At 43.3% G+C, this 22,086-nt stretch overlaps 2 protein-coding genes across 2 annotated transcripts in view; one reads left to right on the top strand and one right to left on the bottom strand.

Annotated features, from left to right (window-relative positions):
* Window positions 1-1,080: 1,080 nt before the first annotated feature.
* LOC127462331 (fibulin-2-like) lies at window positions 1,081-3,324 on the top strand. The gene is made up of 2 exons (XM_051770860.1): window positions 1,081-1,217; window positions 2,455-3,324. Exon 2 carries the CDS (start codon window positions 2,459-2,461, stop codon window positions 2,963-2,965), a length of 507 nt encoding a protein of 168 aa, XP_051626820.1. The 5' UTR covers window positions 1,081-1,217; window positions 2,455-2,458; the 3' UTR covers window positions 2,966-3,324.
* Window positions 3,325-10,566: 7,242 nt separating this feature from the next.
* The window catches only part of PKNOX1 (PBX/knotted 1 homeobox 1), a 43,000-nt gene continuing 31,480 nt past the window's right edge, over window positions 10,567-22,086 (bottom strand). Inside the window, exons 9-12 of the mRNA XM_051770844.1 lie at window positions 21,041-21,169; window positions 19,920-19,996; window positions 18,168-18,340; window positions 10,567-17,235 (exon numbers count right to left, since the gene is read on the bottom strand). Of these exons, the coding sequence (XP_051626804.1) occupies window positions 17,024-17,235; window positions 18,168-18,340; window positions 19,920-19,996; window positions 21,041-21,169 (591 nt within the window). The 3' untranslated portion in view covers window positions 10,567-17,023. The remainder of the gene's footprint in view (window positions 17,236-18,167; window positions 18,341-19,919; window positions 19,997-21,040; window positions 21,170-22,086) is intronic.

The raw sequence follows: 22,086 nt of genomic DNA on the forward strand, positions 1-22,086 counted from the left end.
ATCACCATCATCATCACCAGCAGCAGCAGGGACAGGCTATGGGACACGCAGCTGCACTTCAGTGGGGGTGAAGTAACTGCTGAGTATTGACCACGAATATTTACAACTGCTGCTGTATGTTAACTATGAGTGTGGGAGCTGATAAAGTTGGGTGTGAGCTCCAGATATTTCAGGATTGCTCCACCTGGGCTGGAGCCAGGCTCGCCAAGGTGCTCCTGGGGCCCCCCTCCCCTGTCCCTGGGGGCTGCCCTTAGCAGGCACGTCCCACAGTGGCATTGCCTTGGCCAGGAGCGTTGGCATCAATTCTGCTGTAGTTTGCACGCAGACTGTGACCCTGAGGATGCAAACGTGCCCCACAGCATTCACCAGGGCAGAGCACTGCCCCACCAGCACCCCAGAGTGCTGGGCTGGGGGTATGGGGTGGTGAGAGGGACTGGCTGGCACTGTCCTGACCACTGTTTCTGGGGTGGAAAAGGCCTCAGGAAGCAGGTTTTGTTTGACTTGTCTGCAGAAATCCCTGCAGAACCAATAAACACGTGCCCATATATAGCACTGGTGGCAGGAGCAGTGAGCCTGAATCTCACCCACCACCCTCCATCCCCCTCCCCACATCCCTAGGGCTGCCCTCTGACAGTGATGACCCGTTCCAGACAACTGGTCTTTTGTTTTCCTTCCCTTCCCACAAAGGCCCTGTCAATATTTTGTGTATCCGGTGATAGGCAGCTGCCCACCTCAGCACAGCTCAGTGCCCTCAGGTGGTGTGGGACATGGGGGTCCCACATATCTACCAGGAGAAGAGGGTTTTCCAGGTTAAAGGAGCGATTTTGTTTTCCCTCTGAGCATGGGCATCCACACCCCCAGCAACCTGTGGGGTACAGGGGGACGCTGACACTCCAGAAACCCTGGTGAAGTCTGCACAGAGGGGCGTGGGGTGAGATGTCAGACCTGCAGACGCTGGGACACACCGGATTAGTCTGTGGTCAGACTAAACCAACACCACGAGTGAGATAACCATCTTGCTGGCCCTGCCCAGCCACCTTGGAGGTTTCCCCGCCTCCCCTGTCTCTCCCACCAGTGTTTCATCGTGGAGCCACCACTGGAGGCACATAAATAGAAGTCTGGGAGGGCTGTGGGGTGAAGACCAGAGACGCCTCTCAGGATCTTGCACTACATCCCAGCACCTGTCCTGACTGCCCAGACACCCCACAGCTAACCAGGTAACCACGGGGACTTGGCACAGGGCAGGAGGGGAGGGCCTTGGCCAGCCTGGTTCTCCGAAACTAAGGGGGAGGACGAACATTTCACTAGGAAATAGCAGGAGGCAGCCAGGAGGGAGCTCTTAGTGTGGGGTTGCAGCAGCCTTTCCATAGGGAACGTGTTTGGGCTCCGTGCTGCTAGGCACAGCCATCAGTCCCCTGAGAATGATGGTAAAATAACCACTAGATTAAAATGTGTGAATGAAAGGAAGGGGCAGAACAGCTACTTACAGCAAAGATAAAGCAGTTACCAGCAATTTAACAAGCGAGAGTTTGCTGTAAAAACAGATAAGCTCAAAAGTCCTTTTTTTTTTCAAATTGATGACAGGTGGAGTTTGTGCTTTTGAGTGGTTTTCTTTATGGTTATACAAGTTGGAAATAAGTTTGTTTAAAGAAATGTTAAGAAGTCATTGCAAGTAGTTTCATGTCTGCAAGAGTAGGAAGTTTGGGCAATCAAATGCACAGCATGAGGGTAACGATATAATTGTAATCAAAGGTGGTGCAGGGGCAAAAGGAGAAGAGACCCAACCTGGAAGGACCCAGTCCAGGAGGTAGAGCAGGTGTATTTAATACAGCAGGAGTTAAGGGCACTCAGAGGGACAGAAGGGATCCAAAAGTGCAGTTAAGGAAATGTTGAGTCTTGAAAAGCTGTCAGTCTGAAAAAAAGAAAGACACCCTGGAGCAGCAGCAGGGTCCCAATTACAGCCACAGGGAGAGCCACCAAAGCAGACAGTGCTTCACTGAGCCCTTCCTGTCTTCATGCCTGAATGCCTCCCAGGAATAATTAATTAGTCACTTAAACATAAATTATAAGCATCAATATAGTGGTGAACAAGTGCCACTTGAAGGCCAGGGCAACTGTGCCGAAGCTCAGTGTTTGCTGCAACGTGGACTTTGCTCACCCAGTGCCCACGTTGCAGCTGTCTGAACACCTGGGGGTGGAGGACACCGTGGTCAAGCCAGAATGAGCTTTTGGGAAAAACTCTTTACATTTTAGAGCAAACTCTCCTCCAGCCAGTTGTGGACGACCAAAACTGCAGCCATGGGCATGCCAGGGAGAGGTGGCTGCATCCCCCTTGCTTTAAACCACGGAGGGCTCGGCCCAGAATTTGGGGGTTTGATGTGCCCATACCCAGTGTGACACCTGCTCCTACATCCCCCTTTCCCTCCCCAGAAACATCTTCTCTTTCCCTCCCAGGAACATGGCCCTCACCGGCGCCCTTCGCCTGCTGCTCACCTGCCTCCTGCTCCGCGGCGCGGCCCCAAAACCCACGTGTGACCCCAGCACCTGCCCCCCGTGCCCCGAGAGGGTCCTGGAGGGGCCAACCACCGCCACTGCCTGGGACTGCTGCCCCCCCTGCCCCCCGCCCTGCCCCTGCCCGCCCTACCTGGAGAGCGAGTGCGAGCTGCAAGGCTTCTCCAGCGGCCACATCCCCGCCGGCCGCTCCTTCTACATCGACTTCGCCCGCAAGCTGTGCACCTGCCACCCCGGGGAGGGCATCACCTGCACCCCTCTGTGCCCACCCCTGCCCCACGCCTGCCAGGCCGTGGGCAGCCCCGTGGCCGACGGGTGCCCACGCTGCGTGTGCTACGACCAGGAGGAGATGGCAGTGCCCGCCGGCACCACCACCACCCGCGGCACCCAGACCTGTTCCTGCCCTCCCCAGGGGGGGCAGCTGCAGTGCAGCGCTGGGGAGGGCAAGGAGTGAAGCTCCTCTCCTCTGGCAGCGTCCTCGCTGAGAGGTGTTGAACGCTTCAAACTGCCCTGGAGGACTTGGGGGTTGTCACGGCCGTGCTGGAGCGCTGGAGAGATGCCACCTTCTCTGTCATTTATACGCCAGGGCAGAATGTCTGTAGGGCTTGCTTGGTTGTAAGGTTTGTTCACAGCTTGTTGTAAGGTTTGTTGTCTGATCACAGCAATGGGCCATGAGAGCTCAGACTGACTGCTGCTCACATGTAACTGGAGCAAAACGCAGCTATTTATTTATTTGCGAGACGGTTCTGCTTTTGTATGAGTTTGTGTTTATATAGGCTGTTTATATCAAACTCGCTGGATAAACTTCCTCTCAGGAGACAGGTTTTTGCTTCCTGTGATTCCATGGGGTTCAAAATGGTGGGATCAAAATCAGAGGATGGTCTGACACCTTCTCTCCTATCTTGTCATGGGGTGGGAGGAGGAGGTGGGTTGGCACGGGAATGTGTTCTTGGGAGGCAAATCCCTTTCATTTCTCCGTTTTCACCATTTCACCATTCATTTCAAGGCAAAGCCTTGAAGACCCACGTAAGGATGTTGGCAGTCAAGGCTCAGTCCTTCACAGCCACCTCAGTGTTACCCAGGACTGACCTCACTGTCAGTCCCTGCTGTGTCCCAGTTCAGCAGGAATACCCCAAATTCCATGTCCATGTCCTCTGGAGACAGGCTTGGGACAGCAGAACTTCACCTTCTGAATCCTTTGACATATATAGATATACACACACCCCCTATACATATATATATGATGCAGGGATACATTACTAAAAACCACAGCTTATAAAGTCAATGTTACCAATAAACTTTTGAACACTTTACTGTTAAGGACACATATACTTTCCTCATGTGTTAGCTGGTGGTACTTGGGCCACACAAGCCTCTCTCCAACCACCTTTGCCCCAGGTATACCTGGAAACTTTAAATATGTACCCCAGTTTGTTTTCATTTTCTTCTCTACTACTCTGCCCGATGCTGTTTGACCACAAAAAACACAATGATAAGATGAGATTCGGGTGGAGGATTAAGAAAAGGTTGGAGGAAGCAGGTGAATTTGATTTTTAGGATAAAACAAGGGTCCCCTTCATTGGGGTTGTCAGAGACCAATCCTTTCCAGGGCTCTGGTGAGCCTTAGCCAGAGACAAGAGAGCTCAGCACATCCCAATAAATGCTGCACCTTAAAGCTGGGCCTGGGGCATAAGGACACCTGAGTGACCCCCCCTGGCATGGCCACCCCACTGATGGCCCTTGGCTGGCACCCCCCAGCTCAGGCATTTCCCACATCTGGAAGGCTCTTGGGATTAAGAGGGGAACAGTGGTTTGGGGCTTTGCACTGGGAAGTTTGACAGCACACAAAAATGGTGTGGTCAGGACATAAGGGCGTGTGTTCTGTGTGGAGCCAGGGCAGCTGGGATACTTCCTTTCCCTAGTCCTGCACCAGCTGCTGTGGGGATGGGGAAGCAAAGAGCAGGAGATGAGGATGTCTTTAATGGGAAAAGTACCCCCCCAGGTGCCTGATCTGCAGCTGGAAAGCTCCCCAGCAGGGACAGTATGAGCCTTGCAGCCACCACCCATCCCACAGCACCAAAGTGCTCCCCAGTTTCACCTCCTGCCCGTGTGATTCCAGAAAACCACAGAGAACCGGAGGGCTGGTCTGGGGGAGGATGAGCCACTCACTACAAACCCAGACGTGACACGGCCTCACAAAACCTCCCACCCAACATGGGAAACCACAGGAGCCCCTGAGCTGAGCTGCCTTTGGGCACCCAGCGATTCCTGCAGCACTTGCTGGGTTGAGAAACTCCTCACTTGTGACAACCAGCAGGTCAGGAAACAGTCCCTGTTACTGCCTTCTGGATTTTTGAGGTGGGTGCTACAAGAGCAGGCAGATGGACACTCTGGATGTGAGATAACACTGGGAGTGTGACAGAGAACACACAGCTCCTCCTCCACTGATTGTATTGCAGCTGAGCCGTGGGAGGGGGTCAGAATCCCCCATCCCTGAGCAGCCAAAGTGCCCACACCTCCCCATGCTCCAGCTCCAGCTGCAGCTGGCTGTGAGGGCTCCCAGCTCCAGCACAAACTGAGCCTCTGACCTCACACACATCCCTGCCCTGCTCCCAGAGAATCACAGAATGGTTTGGGTTGGAAGGGACCTTAAAGATCATCTAGTTCCAATCCCCTGCCATGGGACACCTTCCACTAGCCCAGGTTGCTCAGAGCCCCATTCAGCCTGGCCGTGAACACTTCCAGGCATGGGGCTGGAACTTCTTTGGGCAACCTGTGCCAGTGCCTCACCAACCTCACACACCCTCACCCAAAGAATTTCTTCCATCTATCAAACATAAATTTCCCCTCCTTCAGTTTGAACCCATTATGTCTTGTCCTGTCCCTTATGAAAATTCCCCCTCCATCTTTCTTGTCATCTCCTTCAGGTACTGGAAGGCCACAATTAGGTCACCCCAAAGTCTTCTCCAGGCTGAACAATCCCTATTTTCTCAGCCTTTCCTCACAGGAAAGCTGCTCTATCCCTCTAAGCATGGGAAAGGGGGTTTTACCTGATGACCCTTCCCCACTGTTCTTCCCAATTTGGTGTAAAAATTTTAATAGTTAGAAAGGTTAAAGCTCACTGCCACCTTCCAGACAGACACCAGACATCCCGTGCTGCCGTGCCCACCAGCAGCACAAGAAATTCTTCCCATTACAGGTTTTTAATTAGGTGCTGTCCAGGTATTTACAAAGAGCTGAAGGAATTCACATCCTGTACATGCTTGCAAGGTGTGAGTGTTTGAGTCCACAAGGTTTGCAAGCACAGTTATGGGTTTTGCAAGCAGGGGGATTATTTGGAAGGAGTCATGAGGGATTTGGGAGACTCCCTGCTGCCTGGGGAGGCTGGTGGGCTGCTGGGGTAGTTTATCCTTTGTCACACGTCTTATCTGCCACACTGCTTCCCTGCCTGGTGTGACTGATAACCTTTGAGCAGGGGAGAATGACCCACAGATGGGTACAGCCCCTGAATAATATGGGCTTTGTGAGAATACTCTTTATCCAAGCTCAGCACAGGAACAATGAAAGAGTTATTCTTCAAATATCTGTGCAGTAAAGTCCCCACAGGCCCCTTTTTTAAGCCACCCCTTGGAGGTGATGAAGAGTTTCTTTGCTCTGCCCTCACCCCTGATTTGAAGACACCTTCCATGTGGAGCCTCTGCCTGTGAGTCTCACAGGATCTCTGTCTGCATTTCATCACATTGGAAGAAGAATTATTTTACTTTTTCCTTTAACAGCAACGGCACAGGGACAAAAGAGAGGAAAAAAAGCCCAAACCCTGTTCAAAGACCCCAAGCAGTTGTCAGAATTCATTCATTTAAGTTTAATGTCTTGGGTTTTCAGCATGCTTTACCTGAATGGGTGTTGTCCTGGATTCCCCGACACTGATCACCCGTGTGCTTGTATACAATTTGGACACAGTGTTGCTGGAATTATTTATATTTTCCAAGGTCAGATTTTCCCCATGGCCTGGACAAGGGGGTGGTTTTGTGGATACTCATTGACGTGGTCACTGTCACTTTGTATGTTGCTTTGCTCCTGAGAAACATCTACAACTTACCTGGAAGCACACGCCTGGCTGTGATGCAAACCCCTGTGCACCCCTAAACTAGCCCTGGAAATTGAGGCAACAGCTGAAATTTGCAGCTCCTAAAAAGACCTCGTTTTACATGTAGTGCAATCACATTTGGGGGGGTTGTTTGTGTTCTTCAGTGTCCCATCACTTTGTCAAAGATCATTACTGATTCTTAGTTAGTTGTGGAATCAACAGGGCCTTTCTTCGTTGCGTTAATCATAGAATCATTGATTTAAACAGAACCATGTTTTGTCCATCTGTCCTTTTTCAACATGCCCTCTCAGTTCCTGTCTCACGAGGCTGTACAATATTAGGGTTAAATACTCATGAGTGAAAAAAGCCCATCCTTTGGGCACAACTACACCCAGTGCCAAGAAGCTGAAGTATTTGCTCAAGTCCTTCTACCTTTCCTGACAACCTGCCAGGAGTGAATTCCTTCTGTGTGGTTCACCAAACAGCTTTTAGCAAACGCAGCCTGGATCTGCAAAGCCCAGGTGTTGGGGGGGTGGCTCCCTGTCATTTTTTCTAGGTGTTGTGTTCTTAAATTATCAGAAATCCTGATCCATGACAGGTTCTGCACTTGTGATTTCTGATCAGGATGAGAACAATGAGACAGAGGTTTCCTGGAGAATCCCCTGATTTAACTGAACTGTACCCACTCATTGTTGGTAATGGACCAACTGCATCTTCCTAGAAGTAGTTTTTCTTTAAAACTGGAGGGCAGGGAGAGAGGCAACATTTGACACTGTCTTTGGAATGTGTTCCTTAGAGAAAACTTTAAGCATATACAGGTGCCCTGACACGACAGTGATGTCATGTACAAACCAGCAAATGGCACAAGGATGGGAACTAACCTCGTGCACACAAGTGTGTGATTGGGTTTTAACATACACAGAAAAATATTATAAAGTAAAAGCTGACCCGCACCAGGACACTGAGCTGAAGTAGATTTTTAGAAAATGGGACTTCTTCCCAGACCCCCTTTGGCAAGGTGAAAAATCAGGGGAGGTATTTCTGAAGAAACTGAAAACACTCTTGCAGGGTATTGAGTGCTGATCGTCAGCTGTTCTCTCTCTGTTACAACTCACAGCCTTTCCTTCCTCCGTGTGGGTGGGCAGGGGAGACCAAAAGAGTAGATTTGGCATCTAAAACAGATGTCCTCTGGGAACAGCAGAGGTGACACTTGGGTTATCTTAGTCAAAACTGCAGGATGGCAAGCAAGGGGCTGCAAAAGAAGAGGGATTTAATAGTCAGGAGCTTCAGGGCAAACTCAGTATATGCACATTTGATGCAGTGTACATTTTGCTTCTGAAATTTAAAACGGAAATGTGTTTTTCTGATCAGTTAATTTCTTTAAATTGAGGATTTGCATGATTTAATAGAGAGGGGTTATGCACATTTCCCTATGATGTCCATATTTTGTGGTGCAGAGTACTAAAATACCCATTTCTATGACTAAAACCTTTCACTGGAACAAACAAAAACATTACAAAAAAACCTGGACATGAAAAAAGTGACACATTCATCTGGGAAAATAGCATACATATTGTTTTAGGGTCAAAGTGATTTCTACAGGACAAGTGGAAAGGGTGCAGCAGGGGAGGTTCGGGTTGGACATCAGGAAGAATTTCTTCATGGAAAGGGTTGTCAAGCATTGGAAGGGGCTGCTCAGGGAGGTGGTGGTGTCTCCATCCCTGGAGGTGTTCAAGAAATGACTGGACATGGTACTCAGGCCATGGTTTAGTTGACAAGGTGGAGTTCGGTCAAAGGCTGGACTTTATCTTGGAAATCTTTTCCAACCTTAATGATTCTGTGATTCTTCTCCATGATTTAGCTTCAATGTGCATCTCAGTTGTGTATCTGCACTAATGACATCTCTTTTTTTAGTTATCACTCTGATACTGCATCCATAGCAGCATCCAAAACTCATTCCTGGAAGGCTGTTGGGCTTTTTTCCAGCACCTGGCTTTGAATCCTGGAACGACCTGCAGTCATTATTCATGGCTATTCACAGTTCAGAAGCCCAAGAGACATAGAAAAAGTCCAGGGTATGTAATCAAGGATTAATTGTTGCCAGCTTCCGAAGAAATGAAGGTGGGAGGAAAAAAAAAACAAAGGAAAAAGGACAGGAATAAAAACCCAGTTGTTTGAAAGCAGAATGGGGGATCTTAGAGGAAAATTATTATTTCTGAAGTTGCTGGAAGTGTCCCTGTGTGTACACACAAGGAACATTGTTCTCCCCCGGCATCTGAAAAGCTAAGAAGGCAGCACAGGTATTACCTAAAATGCTAACTCAGTTCCTCAAAATCTCTGGAATTTTGCAATTCTGAGTTTCATTTGATGATGCTTCTTGAAATTTTCAAGAGCTTTCAGGTCTTGGTCAGGCTACAGCACTGAGTTAAGAAACTTAATCAGAATCAGCTGTGCAAAAAAAAAACCCCACAACCCTTTGTGTATTAAAAAGAAAAAATAACCCTCTTGTTCCAATATAAAAATACAGTGAGACACCAGCAAAAGAAATATTCTCTCTCCTTCCTGGCCTTAATATGGATCTTGCCCATGGAACCATATATACTCCTATGTATCTTAGAGAAATCAGTAGCTGCACAGTAATTGAATTTGTAATTACTTGTAATTGCACATATAAATAAGTCTCCTTGTCTTTCCTGTGTGCCAGCCCCTGCTGAAAGCAAGTGGTCTAAATCTTAAAAAAGACCAAACAGGGTTATAAACTGAGCTGCTCAGAAATGTGAGGCAACATAATTTTGACGAATGTTAAGAAATTCAGGAACGTGTCCACAGTTTGCAGCTCACAGTGAAAGGCTGCAGGGGAAAGAGGACCCACACATACAGAGCAAAAGTGACATGCAAGTCAATCACTGGTTCCTTAGGTATTATCTGTGTGCTTTTTCGTGACTTTAAAAAAAAAAAAAATCTAAGTTAAAGAATTCTTGGATCTTAACAAAGAATTATCTAAATTAATTTTTATTACCACATTCACATTTAGTATATGCATCAGCTTATAGTTAGGATTCCGAGATCAACTTAACAAAAGGTGTGCCAGGAATGATGGTCAGGAGCAGGTCCAAGAGCCTCAGCTCCTGACTTGTGCTAGTAGTGACACCAAAGTCCAAGGACCAACAGAGAAGGTAAATATCCACAGATTTTCCCTGATTACTTCATAAGCCCTGGATCACACCTTAGTTGCATCAGGAAGACAAACCAAACCTGACTTACAAAGGTCACATTGCTTTCAGGTTTTAGGAGGGTATCTAAATGGTAACTTGTCATTTTCTGTTTTAAATACACCCCAGACTTAAACCCACATACCTCACACACTCTGAACTTGCATGGATTGACGTATGGATTTTAAACAAATAACACAGTACCTAATATGTGTCCCAGCCTTATTGTTGCTTTTTTTGCAGAATCCTCATTTTACACTGCATATGGAGTTTATTTTCCCTTGTTTTAGACTTGAGGATATTGCTCTGGTTTTTACAAAGAGGCTTATTTAGAAACAGCAAACCAGCTCACCAGTTCCTTAGAGCTAAGGCTTCTGATTCCTTTAATGGCTTATTGAAGAGGGGATTCATCTTTCAGGGGAATTTGAAGCCGATTAAAAACACACCATATGGGGCATAATTTAGGTGATATAAACACAGAATCACAGAATGGTTTGGGTTGGAAGGGACTTTAATCATCCTTTCCAACACCGTCCACTAGCCCAGGTTGCTCCAAGCCCCATCCAACCAGGCCTTGAACAATTCCAGGGATGGGGCAGCCACAGCTTCTCTGGGCAACCTGGGCCAGGGCCTCACCACTCTCACAGTAAAAAATTTCCTCATAATATCTAATCTAAACTTCCTCTCTTTCAGTTTGAAGCCATTCCCACTTGTCCTTTGCAGGTGTGGGGTTTTTTTCTTTTGGTTTGGTTTGGGGTTTTGGTTTGGGGTTTTTTTGGTTGGTTGTTTATTCATTTCAGAATAAGGAAAAAAATTGCTCCCTGGCGACAGTGGAGTTAAAATTATTTCCAATGATATCACCAGGAGTTACTGGCACTACTCTCAGACACACTTCTGAGGTCAAAAAAAATGATCAAATATTCCTGTGTCTAGAACACGCACTACTCAGCTATCCACAGATTAACCCTTTGAAAACAAAAATGATCCAAAATCCTTGGGGAAATATGTTCTGGACTAAGAAAACATCTACAAAAAGATCTTTTTTTTTTTTTTTTGTAAGAAAATAGTCAATTATGCTTAGAACTGCATGTTCCTCAGGGTAAAGGGAAATCTCTCAAACAGATTGCTAAGCAAGGCAGGGCACCTGGAGGCTGTACCAGCTGTGGCCAGTGCAGTCACACACAGCCCCTTCTCCAGGTGTGCCGGGCTCTGGGCTGTTCCCTTCGGGGGGCACACGTGGATCTCACCATGCCAGATGCCAGGGAAGAGGGAGTAGGAATCAATAATGCTCCCATGCTAGCCAGAGGAAATCTTCTCTTCAGATCACCCACGTTTGACTTCATCTTCGCTGAGCAAGATTCACACACTGGATGAAATGAGTCTGAGATTCTTGCTGGAGAAGAATCGCTGCCTTGTAATAAAGAGGCTGCTCCTTTCCTGAAGATTTCTGATTTAGCAGAACATGGCAATTTCAGAAATGCACTACAGTCTGTCTGAAGGAGTTAACACACGGGACTGGCAGAGAGGAACTCTTTTCAAATAAGTCACTACCATTTATGCTTGGAACCACTACTGGAAGTTTGATGTCCATGCCATTTTAATTAATAATTTTGAAACAACAACAAAGGAAAAAAACCCCACCCAAAGTCACACACATTATGGACTATTTACCTGCTAATGCTTTCTTTCATCAAAGCTGCTCCTGCATTACAAAAGCATAATAAAAATCCCCATACTGGTAAGAACTAGTAAACATTTTTCTTCATTTGCATAAACAAGAAACCCCAAACAAATACAGAGGCCAATGACTTTCCCTGGCCAGGAACTGGTTAAACAGTTTAAAACTACGCTCAAGGTTTCTTGAAAACATATTTGTCTTTCAGCCAAACAACACTGTTAAAGTCATGTAAATGGTTTGCTTTAAAAATGTGCTTTTTCTGTTCACAGAGAACAGCAGTGTAAAAATAAATCATCCAAGAGGCATATTCTCATTTTTAATTTTATCCCTTGATAGGTCAGCTGCTTCAAAAATCCCTTAACAACCAAGGACAGAAAAGTTACAGGGTTCACATTTTAAAGATTGTCGATGATGCAGACCCAGTGCTGCCAACCCACAGAGAGATTTATGGGCCACTTCTGTCACGACCTGAAAACACTGGATTCTATTAACTTGAACTGTGTCTCTTTACAGGAGCCCACAAGGTTGGAAAAGCATTTCACTGCCTTCTCACACCTTGCTTTTCTCTGGCAAAACCAGCTGTGATCACTCAGCAGGTCCTAAAGAACTAAGTCACAGAAAAGGAGCATATTTGATATTTCCAGGTGACAAGAAGGAACAGATAACCTGATTTGGGCAATCACTTAAAAGCACCTTAGTGGCAATCTCACTGTGCTTTACACACTGGACGATCAGGTTACTTCAGGCCTTGAAAATTAAACAACCCCAAACCCATTTGAAGGTGTTTAGCATGCCAAAGGCAGGGGGTGGGGGGAAAGGAATCCACATCGAGCTCGGCAAAATGAACCTGCTGCTGCTTCAGCTGCACTGAAGAGGGAAGAGCAAAGTGCCCCCAGCACAAGGCTGATGATTTGATCGTTTGCACACCACAATTAAACGTGCATGTTCATGGATATGCTGTTTTCAGGAGGTGGTGAAGAGTCTGAATTTATTATTAGGAAACCAAAAACATTTCACTTAACTGTTTAACATGCGAGATTTCCATGAGGGAATGAAGGGTAGTTACATTTCCAACAGGATTTCAAAACTACACTTTGCCTATTCAACTCTAAGCTGAATGTAAGGCTGAAAGGTTGATGAAAAGACTAATCAAAGTAACAGAAGTCAGAAAGACAACAATAATACAGCACCTAAAAATGGGTAATTTACACAGTTTTGACATTTGTGTCTTGCATAGACCAATACTTATTAATTTTTTTTTCCTCCCAAGATGACTCTGCTTCAGAAAATAAATGTTAAAACATCTTTAATTACAATTAAATGCATGTGTTCCAATTTTTCAAAATACCAGGGTGTTCTGGATTTTTGTTTGTTTAAGTGCAAATATCATCCCTTGGAAAGGCTTTGTTTCATCCTGTGGGCTGTCAAGTTCATAAAGTCAGGAAGATGAACTTCTAATTCTTCCAGAACCAAATCCACATGTTATTCATGCATTAAGTCCTTGTGGCTTCATTCCACTAGAATATCCATAAACCTGAACCTACTCTGGAAGCACAGGAACTGGGAACTCCAGTTCCTCACTGTGGGTCTGGCTTCTTGGCTGCATTTTGAATACCAAAACAATTACGTGGTGCACACCAGGCCAACGTGAGTTCCTGCCCTTCCAAGCCCTTCATCCATACCCTGGTTGCCACTGGAAGAACACCCAGGTATGCAGGCAAAATAAAGCTGGAGGGCTCTCCAAAAAGTTCCTAACAGAGATCAGGTACCAGAACAAGGAACCAATTCCCTGGCAGATAAATGCAGCCTGATATGGAGCCTTATGGAGTTTCCCTGAGGTCAGCAGGACTCCACTTTGACACAATATCCAGACGTAGAAAAAACCCACTGCAGAGCCAGAGATGATTCTAAATATTTTCTAACATGATTATTTCTTCGTAACAGTCATTTAGAAATATATCCTGATCGTTTTGGAATTGGTTTACTAAACTGCAATGCTTCCAAAGTTAAAAAGCAACAGGAAATTGCCTTGCCTGTTACAGGAATCTTGAAAAAACTGGACTGAGAACCCTGTTTGGGGTTAGAAAAATAAAAATTATAAGTTTCAATAATCATAACTGCAGAAGAATCACACTGATTTTTAAAAAAATTAGTTCTATTGCATTTGAATATGACTTTACTTGGGGGCAGGGGGGCAATTACATATGGGTTTAAATTTATGTCCCCTATAAAGACTTTTTAACTAATGTAAACATGTACCTTTCCTGAATGGTGAAACTTTGCTGAAAGCAAAGTTTTCTTATACAGGAAAAATGAAGGACACTACTTTTTCTTTTTTAAAACCAAGAGAAGAACAAGCACTCCTGTGCAGTTCACACCCACTACAGAATTCTCACTGAATTAAAAGAAAAGATTTGAGTTTCATATGTTAAGCAATACCTTTGATTATACTGGTAAAGCCTTTCCAGTTTTAGGAATTCACATTCCTATGTTTTCATGTTTCTAATCTTACAGTGAAACTATTCCATATTCCCCTTTCACAGTAAACTCTGTACAGTTCAGTCTCTGGGTACTGATAAAGTAGCTGAAGACAAGGTTGCAAATTTTTCAGAAGAATAAAACTTCTGCTGCATGGAGGGTGGAGGGAATAAAAAAAGGAAAAAAAAAAAAGCTGACTAGATAATGGCTTCTTTCTGAAAAACACACTTTCAGAAGTTTGCAAACCCTGAGGCTTGGTTGTTTCCAATTGAGTTCCAAGTGGCACATAACAACATATTCCTGAAGCCTCTTCCAGTTGGTTGTATAGATATTAAATTGCTTTAATGCCTTCTCTCTTTTTAGGATCTCAGTCCTCATAGTTTTGAGGTGTGGGTAAATGCCCATTGCCACGCTATCTCCAAAGGATGGAAGTTTTGCCCACTTTGGTTTACCCTTCCCTTCACTGCTGGCTGTTTGCTACCCCCAGGATCAGCTGGATGAGCTGCTTCCAAGCCCACCTGGAAGCAGGATGGAGAAAGCCTGAGGCAGCAACAGCTGGTCAGGGAAGGAAAGGATATGGTGAAAAACAGCCTGGTGCTCCAGCACAGCCTGATTTGGAAAAGCAGGTGTTTGTCCACGGGCCTGTACTCACTAAAAGGCAGATTATTCCTCTGCCTACGTGCTACAAGTACAAGGATTAAAGGTCTATTAAACATAAACAAGGGTGGCTGAATAAAAACTCCAAACCAACCAACCAACATGACCTGTTGTATGATGGAAACTGTGGGGGTGATGAAGCACTTTTGGAGTTAAATCACAAACAATTAAACCCACAGAATCTGTCTCTCTGTTCCAGTAATCTCAGTTATCTTTTGTAGGGGCAGTAGGTTGAATGTTTCCAAAGGAGCAGGATTCATACGTGGTTTCTGTCCTTTAAAATATTTTGGGGTCAAACTGGATTTGACAACAGCCTTTTTGAGATAGTTATGCTATGTCAACATCTTCCTAATTAAACCTTTCATTATTCATTTACTGTGCTGTTTAACAAACACCCCACATCAGTGGCAAAGCAGAGAAGCCAGAAGAAAACAATTTCTTTAGGAATTACCACTCCAGTGGAGCAGATCATTACAGCATTTGAACTAAGGAAGATGCTCAGCCAGGAATAAGTGAGTGCCACAGCAGAAACATCACTTGTGTTGAGTAAAACCAACACCAATTTTTTTTTTTAAAATAGATACTAGTCACTGAAAACTAGTATTATTTTCCATGTGCATATGGCAGTGCTACTAACATTTCTTCCACAAGTTTTTCTTCACACCAACTCACACCTGCTTTGGAATCTGCAATGACCACCTTCCAACCATTTAAGCACATGTGCCAATCCTACTGAAATCAACGGGACCCACATGCCTGAGTGTCCTGTGAAGCACAAATTAAGTATTCAATTAAATACTTGCATCTGTCCAAGGGCTTTGTTCAAATACAGTGTCTAAAATCTAACATCTTTTTTTCCCCTGTTGTATCAGAAACACGACTAGATTTGGTCTAAACCAGAAGGAAGTTCTGATCCAACCCCTCACTGTGACAAATAGGCAGAGATTAAAAAGAGGATGTTGATCATACCACGAGGCTCCCAGAATATGTTATTTGTACTTGACAAAGGGAAATACAAAAGTTCCAAAAGTTCGTGGATAGACAGACACAGACTTCAAACTTTGGGAAAATAAATGAACTGTTACCACAAAAAAAAAAAAAAAACAAAACCAAAAAACCAGCTGTTTTCACAACAGCTCTTCGTTTTTAAATGACACACAAGGATTTTCTACTCTAATAAAAGCCTGTATATTCTGGTAGTAAACTTCAGATTTGAAGAAATTTTTATATAAATCCATAAGTTATATTTCTTTTTGTATTAGGGGAAAATATTTCAAATGCAATAAAATAGCAGAATTCATGACTGTATAGTAGGCAACTTTTCATTTTTTTCAGATTCAGTTGTACAAACTATAAACTGTTAAATTCATCTAGTAACTGGAAAAGTTGTGGGTATTTGAATTTACTCACCTGAATAGTCATTTAGCAAATATTTTCAGATACAAGTCTAGATACAGAGTTATGTAATTTGAATATTAGTTTACACATAATATAAATCAATGTTTGACAATATCAAAATCCCATCAAAGAGTGGGCCCTTCTTATGCTACTATCAAATATAGTATATCACTGTGGGATAGCTGAGAATCATAGAATGCTACTGTAGGCTTGTTTATTAAATTGGGTCAGTTTTCAGACCTTCCAAATAGGAATACTAAACATTTATTTTTCCCCTCTGGAAATTTTTTTTTTTTTCTCCTCCTGCTTAATACAGTCGTCATCCCAATTTCTAATGAATTTATAAAAATATTTTTTTTTTTTATCCAATAACCCCAGCAAGGTAAAAATAGGAGTTTTCATAGCAAATGATAAACAGGCTCACGGACTATGAGAGAAACTAAACTTATTTAAATTGCCATACATTCGCTACTGAATCACACATCAACAGTTCCTTTTTATGTGTGTTGCTGTCCACCTCAGACTAGCAGTTTTTAAGGTGCAGAAGCATCTTTCAAATATATGCATCTAACTTAATAATTAAGTTTCACACACTAGTGTCACATGCCTTAAATTTACATCACCTGCCCATCCAAAGCTGTGTTAAATAACAGCACTAATTGAAACTGCATAATTCATTAGAAACTGCAGCACGTCCAATTCATAGGACAAAGGGGTGCTTACGTGGTTCTTATTATATTACTAGATATAATTTTCTGAAATAAGAAAAAGGAAAAAGAAACAAAAAAAAAAAAACACATTTGAAAGAAGTTGCTGCACCTGCAAAAACACTCTTTAAGCTTACTATGAAATACAAAAAAGTGCACCCTTCTATATCTACATATAAAACATATTAGAAATAAAACTTGTGTAAAATGTTTGCTGTGCAAACTATAAAAAGTCAGTCAGTCAGTCCATTCTTTTTTTTTTTTTCCTAAGTGTTTTGTCACACTTCCTTGCTTCCTACTGCAGAGAATCGCTGTTATCCAAGACCAGCCCGCTGATGTTTGTTGTTGAGAGGTCTCCTCCATCGTCCTCCCCGCTGTCTACAGACTCATCCTCGCTCTGCCCTGCCATCATGACTTGCTGGACAGCCAAAGTAGCACCATCAGATGACAAAGACTGGAGACTGTCTACATTCATGTTGACTGGAGCTGTAATGGTGACAACAGCACCTGCAGAAGCACAATCACAGTAATTTAGCATCTTTCTTGCTTTTCAATTTTAAGTAATATGTGTTTATTATTTATAACAGGGTTTTTTCCCCAATCACCAGGAAGAAAACCTAAGAAACTAGATTAAAATAAAAGCCATATAGGTCGTCAAACACTCAAGCATCAGGAAATGCCAGGATTAGGTTGGTCAGGAATCTTAAACTTAGCTGTGTTATAGACACCCACTACAGCAATTCTCCAATCAAGTCATCACAAGACCATTTCTGCAAAGTATTCCAGTTTAATTCATTGCAGAAAAATGGGAGTGTTCATAGAGATTCAAGGGGATTTTTAAATGGACAAAGCTGCTGTCAGGTCCAGCACAGGCTGAGGGAACAGTCTGCTACAAACTGGAAAGGAACAAATCATCAGGCAGCAGGACAGAAAGGATGATCCTGAGATTAAAGCAGATATTTATCTTTCTTAAATTAGGTCTTCTTGTTTGATCTGATGCTGAGGAAGTTACTTCAGTCAAAGCCTCTCTGCCTCTCACTGTTCACCTTGAAACACGTGAGGCAGATGTAGAATTGCAGATGCTCAGCAGCGAAACTGAAGCTGCAGCCCCACAGTGCTCATCAAAGAGAACACTCCTGACGTGCACACACGCACTGAGAGAACTTAGTTCTACATCAGAGCTGCACATCTCGCTTTTGTTCTGCCCTTTCACAACTCCTGAAACAAAAGCAACAGTCTCTCGACGCAAAATCCAATAAAATGCTCCTCTAAAAACACAGGCAATTAAAGAGAAAAAACCTGACACATTTCTGTTATGTTTTCCCGGATTAAAACCACATTTACACTGAAACATGAAGAAGTTCCCCCTTCCCCCCAAAGGCATCAATCCCTTCATTTCCCTGTTACGAAGGAATTAACTACCCGTGGTCTCTCCTTACCGTCGGACATGGTGAGCTCGTTGGATTGCTGCTGAGCAACTCCTGAGGCAATGGAGTCAGGCCAGAACCTCTGCACCGGCCGGTTCTGAGCTGTTTTCTTCTTCGTTTTGGGGGTTTCGGAACAACTGGAGTCCAGCATCGGCTGCAGAATTCGCCTTCTAGCGTTGATAAACCTGAACACAACCCAGGGCAAGGAGAACTTGTGACCGGTTTGCTGCAAGTTCTCTCCCACATTCACAAAGCATGCAGTGGAAAGGAAAAAAAATCAGGAATATAAAATCTTCTCCCTGTCAGCTGGGCTTCACTTTTTTTTTTATTTTGAAAGCTTTTTTTCTGCTTTCAGAATACCCACATCCTTTGATTTTGGCAAACTAGCTAAGACAGTGCTTCTATTATTCTGCAGCTTGCAGCACTTTTTTCCCCCCACCTCAGAAGGAAAAATCCTCCAGACAGCACAACAGATGTACACTTCAGGATCTTATTAAAAACTAAGCACCAGAAAACTTGCTGACAGCACAGCTCAGAAAGCTGACACTCTTCTCATTAGGGTCCACCTAAAATCTAGCCCCTGCCTAACCTAGTTTGTTTGGCCTGGTTTCATTTACCTCCTTGAGCTTCCGCATTACTTATTTTATTGGCTCCCTGGCTTTCCAAGGGCTGGCTCCTGATCCAGGAGACAACAGCAAACACATTTTTCACATCTTTCCCAATTCCTTTTAGTTCCCTGGTTTTCACTTGTTTATTTTAGCATGTTAATTGCTGCCCTTCCTGCTAGTGAACAAGAAAATGCTTAAACCACATCTCATTAGTTACCAGCAATTAACTGAATCAACTTCAATGCAGGAGCTGTGCCAAGGAGCTGGGACTGAGGATATCATCCCTAAATCTGACAAAACACAGCCGGGACACACCTTTGCCTGCAATGGAAGGAGGTTGGCTGCAGCTGGCAGGTCCATGTGGTGTAATAAAACGCTCTTCAAAGACAGCAGTCGGATCCCAGGCCACAGAGCTCCGTGACTGCATGTCCCACAGGCAGAGTTACACTGTTCCACTTTTGGAACCTGTGTTCTGTCACTATCTTAAGTATTTCCCCACTGGACCCCTCTGCAGCCATGCAGCCAGTGTCCTCTTTGAAATTTGAGGAAGATCCCTGCTGGACTTTGCTGCAGTAATTTTAGGAACTGAACCAACAAGCAGAATAGGTGCGTGTTGGCACCTTCCCTCCTCTCTTCTGTGGGGGCAGGAGTCTTATCTTACACCTCCAGTGAAGATAAAACATGCTAAAACATGCTGAACCATGAACTAGTGTAGCTGAGGTACTGCCACTCTCCAGGCATCACTGCTCAGAAGAGAACCCTTTAAGGGCAGAATCAATCTCTGTTGACAGTAACTTCTTAAATGTTTGCAACCTTTACAGAGCTTCAGGTCACTGAACACCTTTAATCTTCCATTTGTTTACTTGCAGAAGAGAAATGAGAGTACTTCCATCTCTCTCAGCAACAGAACATAATTCCTTAATGTTGCAATGTTTTCTGGAGCCCTTATATAATTTAAATGGCACGAGTGTTATTATACCTTAAAAAAATGACATTCTTGTGTATCAGTGCACAACTCCTGTATTTCTATACATATTTTGTAGCACGTGTAGAACAGCAAGTTCAATTCCAGATATCCAACTTACACTCTTAACTATTTCTATGTTGTAAGCACGTGGAGATGATGACAGATATTAAATAAGGGTTTTGCTCTTACCAGTTGTTAACCTGGAGTAGTGTCAGATTTGTTTGTGCTGCAATCTGCTTCTTCTCATCCTCTGTTGGATACGGATGCTAAAGAGGCCAAAAAAGCAAACAAAAAAAAAGGCATAAGCTTGTTTCATCTCCTCATCAAAAATAAGGACTCCTTTATTACAACTGATTAAAGCTGCTCCTCATCAAAAATAAGAATTTCTTTTATTACAGCAGATTAAAGCTGCTGGATTAAGACCAACTGACTCATTAAAACACGAACTTTAGAAACCTCACAAACTTTTACAGACATAAATAATTTAACAAGGAGCGCTTTACTACACAAAACTGATTTTATCCTTGGAAGTGTCTATGACACCATTAAACTACTGATGTGTAATTCAGAAGAAAAAGCTTCTCATGGCCGACAGTCTTTATTAAACAGCGTGATCCCAGGGCAACACAGCATGTGATAACATCTGATTAGTTATGCTGTCTAAAGGCAATGTCATATGAGAGCACTGACAAGCACTTTCTAGTTAAATAAAGCTGCTCTGAACTAAACAGATGAAGTCAGTGCATGTAACACAAGAGGCGCACACGCAGCTTCCCCGTGTCAGTTTTCTGCTGTGAAATGGTTGTAAAACAAAATATCCATCAACTAAACGCTGAAATATAACTTGAGACCCATTTATCCTTTCAGGGTAAGCTGAAAGCACAAGTAGATAGTAACACACTTGGTACACATCAGGGTTGTTGGAAAGGAGATAAAGCCAGAAAATTTGAAATTTTCCTCTATCAAAAATACCCCCAAAACACCACAAAACACAGATGGAATTATTTTTCCTTGTGCCATGAACCAGGGTGTAGAGAGTGTTAAGTACTCAGCACAGTGAAACGAAGAAAGCTTCCCTTTAACAATGTTTATTGAGACCATGAAGTACAAATGTAACACACTTATTAAAATAATAATAAAATCAACTGACATTAGACTGTGGAACTACTCCAAACGACTTCAGGGAAAACTGAACTGAGATTACATAAAGGACAAGAGAATAAATTCACCTTCCTTATGAAGCAAAGTTGTAAGAGACCACATAAAAGAGTTACATAAAAAACTGACTCTTGACCATGCTCAGTCCTTACCCCTATGTGCTGAAAAAGCCAAGATCTCATCACATTTGTAGCGTGCTTGGGAAGAACTCCTCTTTTATTTTTTGATGAGCCATCATCTTGATGCAAGATGCCTAGATCTTGGTTTAATTGCAACTGAAGCTGCATATAAAATTTTAGAAGAAATAAGGCAGTTAGCACAGTAATAGTTATGTATCAATGAATGAACAACTCATTTATTGAACAAAAAGAAATTAGGCTTGAATATTTTGAATAAACTCACTGTGTGTAAATATAAACAACTATGGAAGCTGTAAAATACTTCCAATACTTCCAAAAATCTCAAATACAGATTTGAGAATTAAACAAAGGGTAAAGTAAAATTAATTATTATGTTAGAGTTGCACACAATGATGATAAAGGTCCTGTTAAAAAATGCATCTAAATTCTCAAAGAGCAAGAGGACTTATATGGAAGAATATGTAATCACTTCACAACACTTTTACTACTTCCTAAAGGTTCATATTTCTTCATCTTTGTTTTTCACTTTCTATGGATACATCAAATCATTTGCATATTGGTTATCTGAACATTTAGGAACACATTCTTAAACGCTTACACAGAGGTAAAAAGAAATACTGTACAAATTGCATATAAGATTCTATTTCAGACAATTATAATTGAAATCATTCTAAATCAGGTTTCTCAGACAAACTGGAGCAATTTCTTAAGCCAACCATTATGTCTGTGTCCTGTATGAAACTAGTTTTGAACAAGGTTTAAGCTATCAAATTACAACAAATATATATCTGGAGCATACTTTTATTTTCAAAATAATGCTTTACATTCTACATAATCTGCTTGTATATGGAGGCTTTATAATGAACTTTCAATAGCTCTCCACCAGTAGTTTTCCCTACCTCCAAAGCATTCTGAAACACTCAAAAAGAAGAAACTGAAGAAGGATTTTCTATGGGTGACAAGGAATCCAAGTCCAAACCTACGTACAGGTGGGTCTGGAGATTCCTACTAACATCAAGAGTAGCCAGAGATGTTTGCAGAAGGTCAAGTCCTTTCTT

This window comes from Manacus candei, unplaced genomic scaffold (genome assembly GCF_025592945.1).
Source record: "Manacus candei isolate 608988 ecotype Guabito, Panama unplaced genomic scaffold, ASM2559294v1 h1tg000126l, whole genome shotgun sequence".
Classification (NCBI taxonomy): Eukaryota; Metazoa; Chordata; class Aves; order Passeriformes; family Pipridae; genus Manacus; species Manacus candei.

Excerpts from the sequence above, each read along its gene's own strand:
- LOC127462331 (XM_051770860.1), top strand. The coding sequence starts at position 2,459 with ATGGCCCTCACCGGCGCCCTTCGCCTGCTGCTCACCTGCCTCCTGCTC.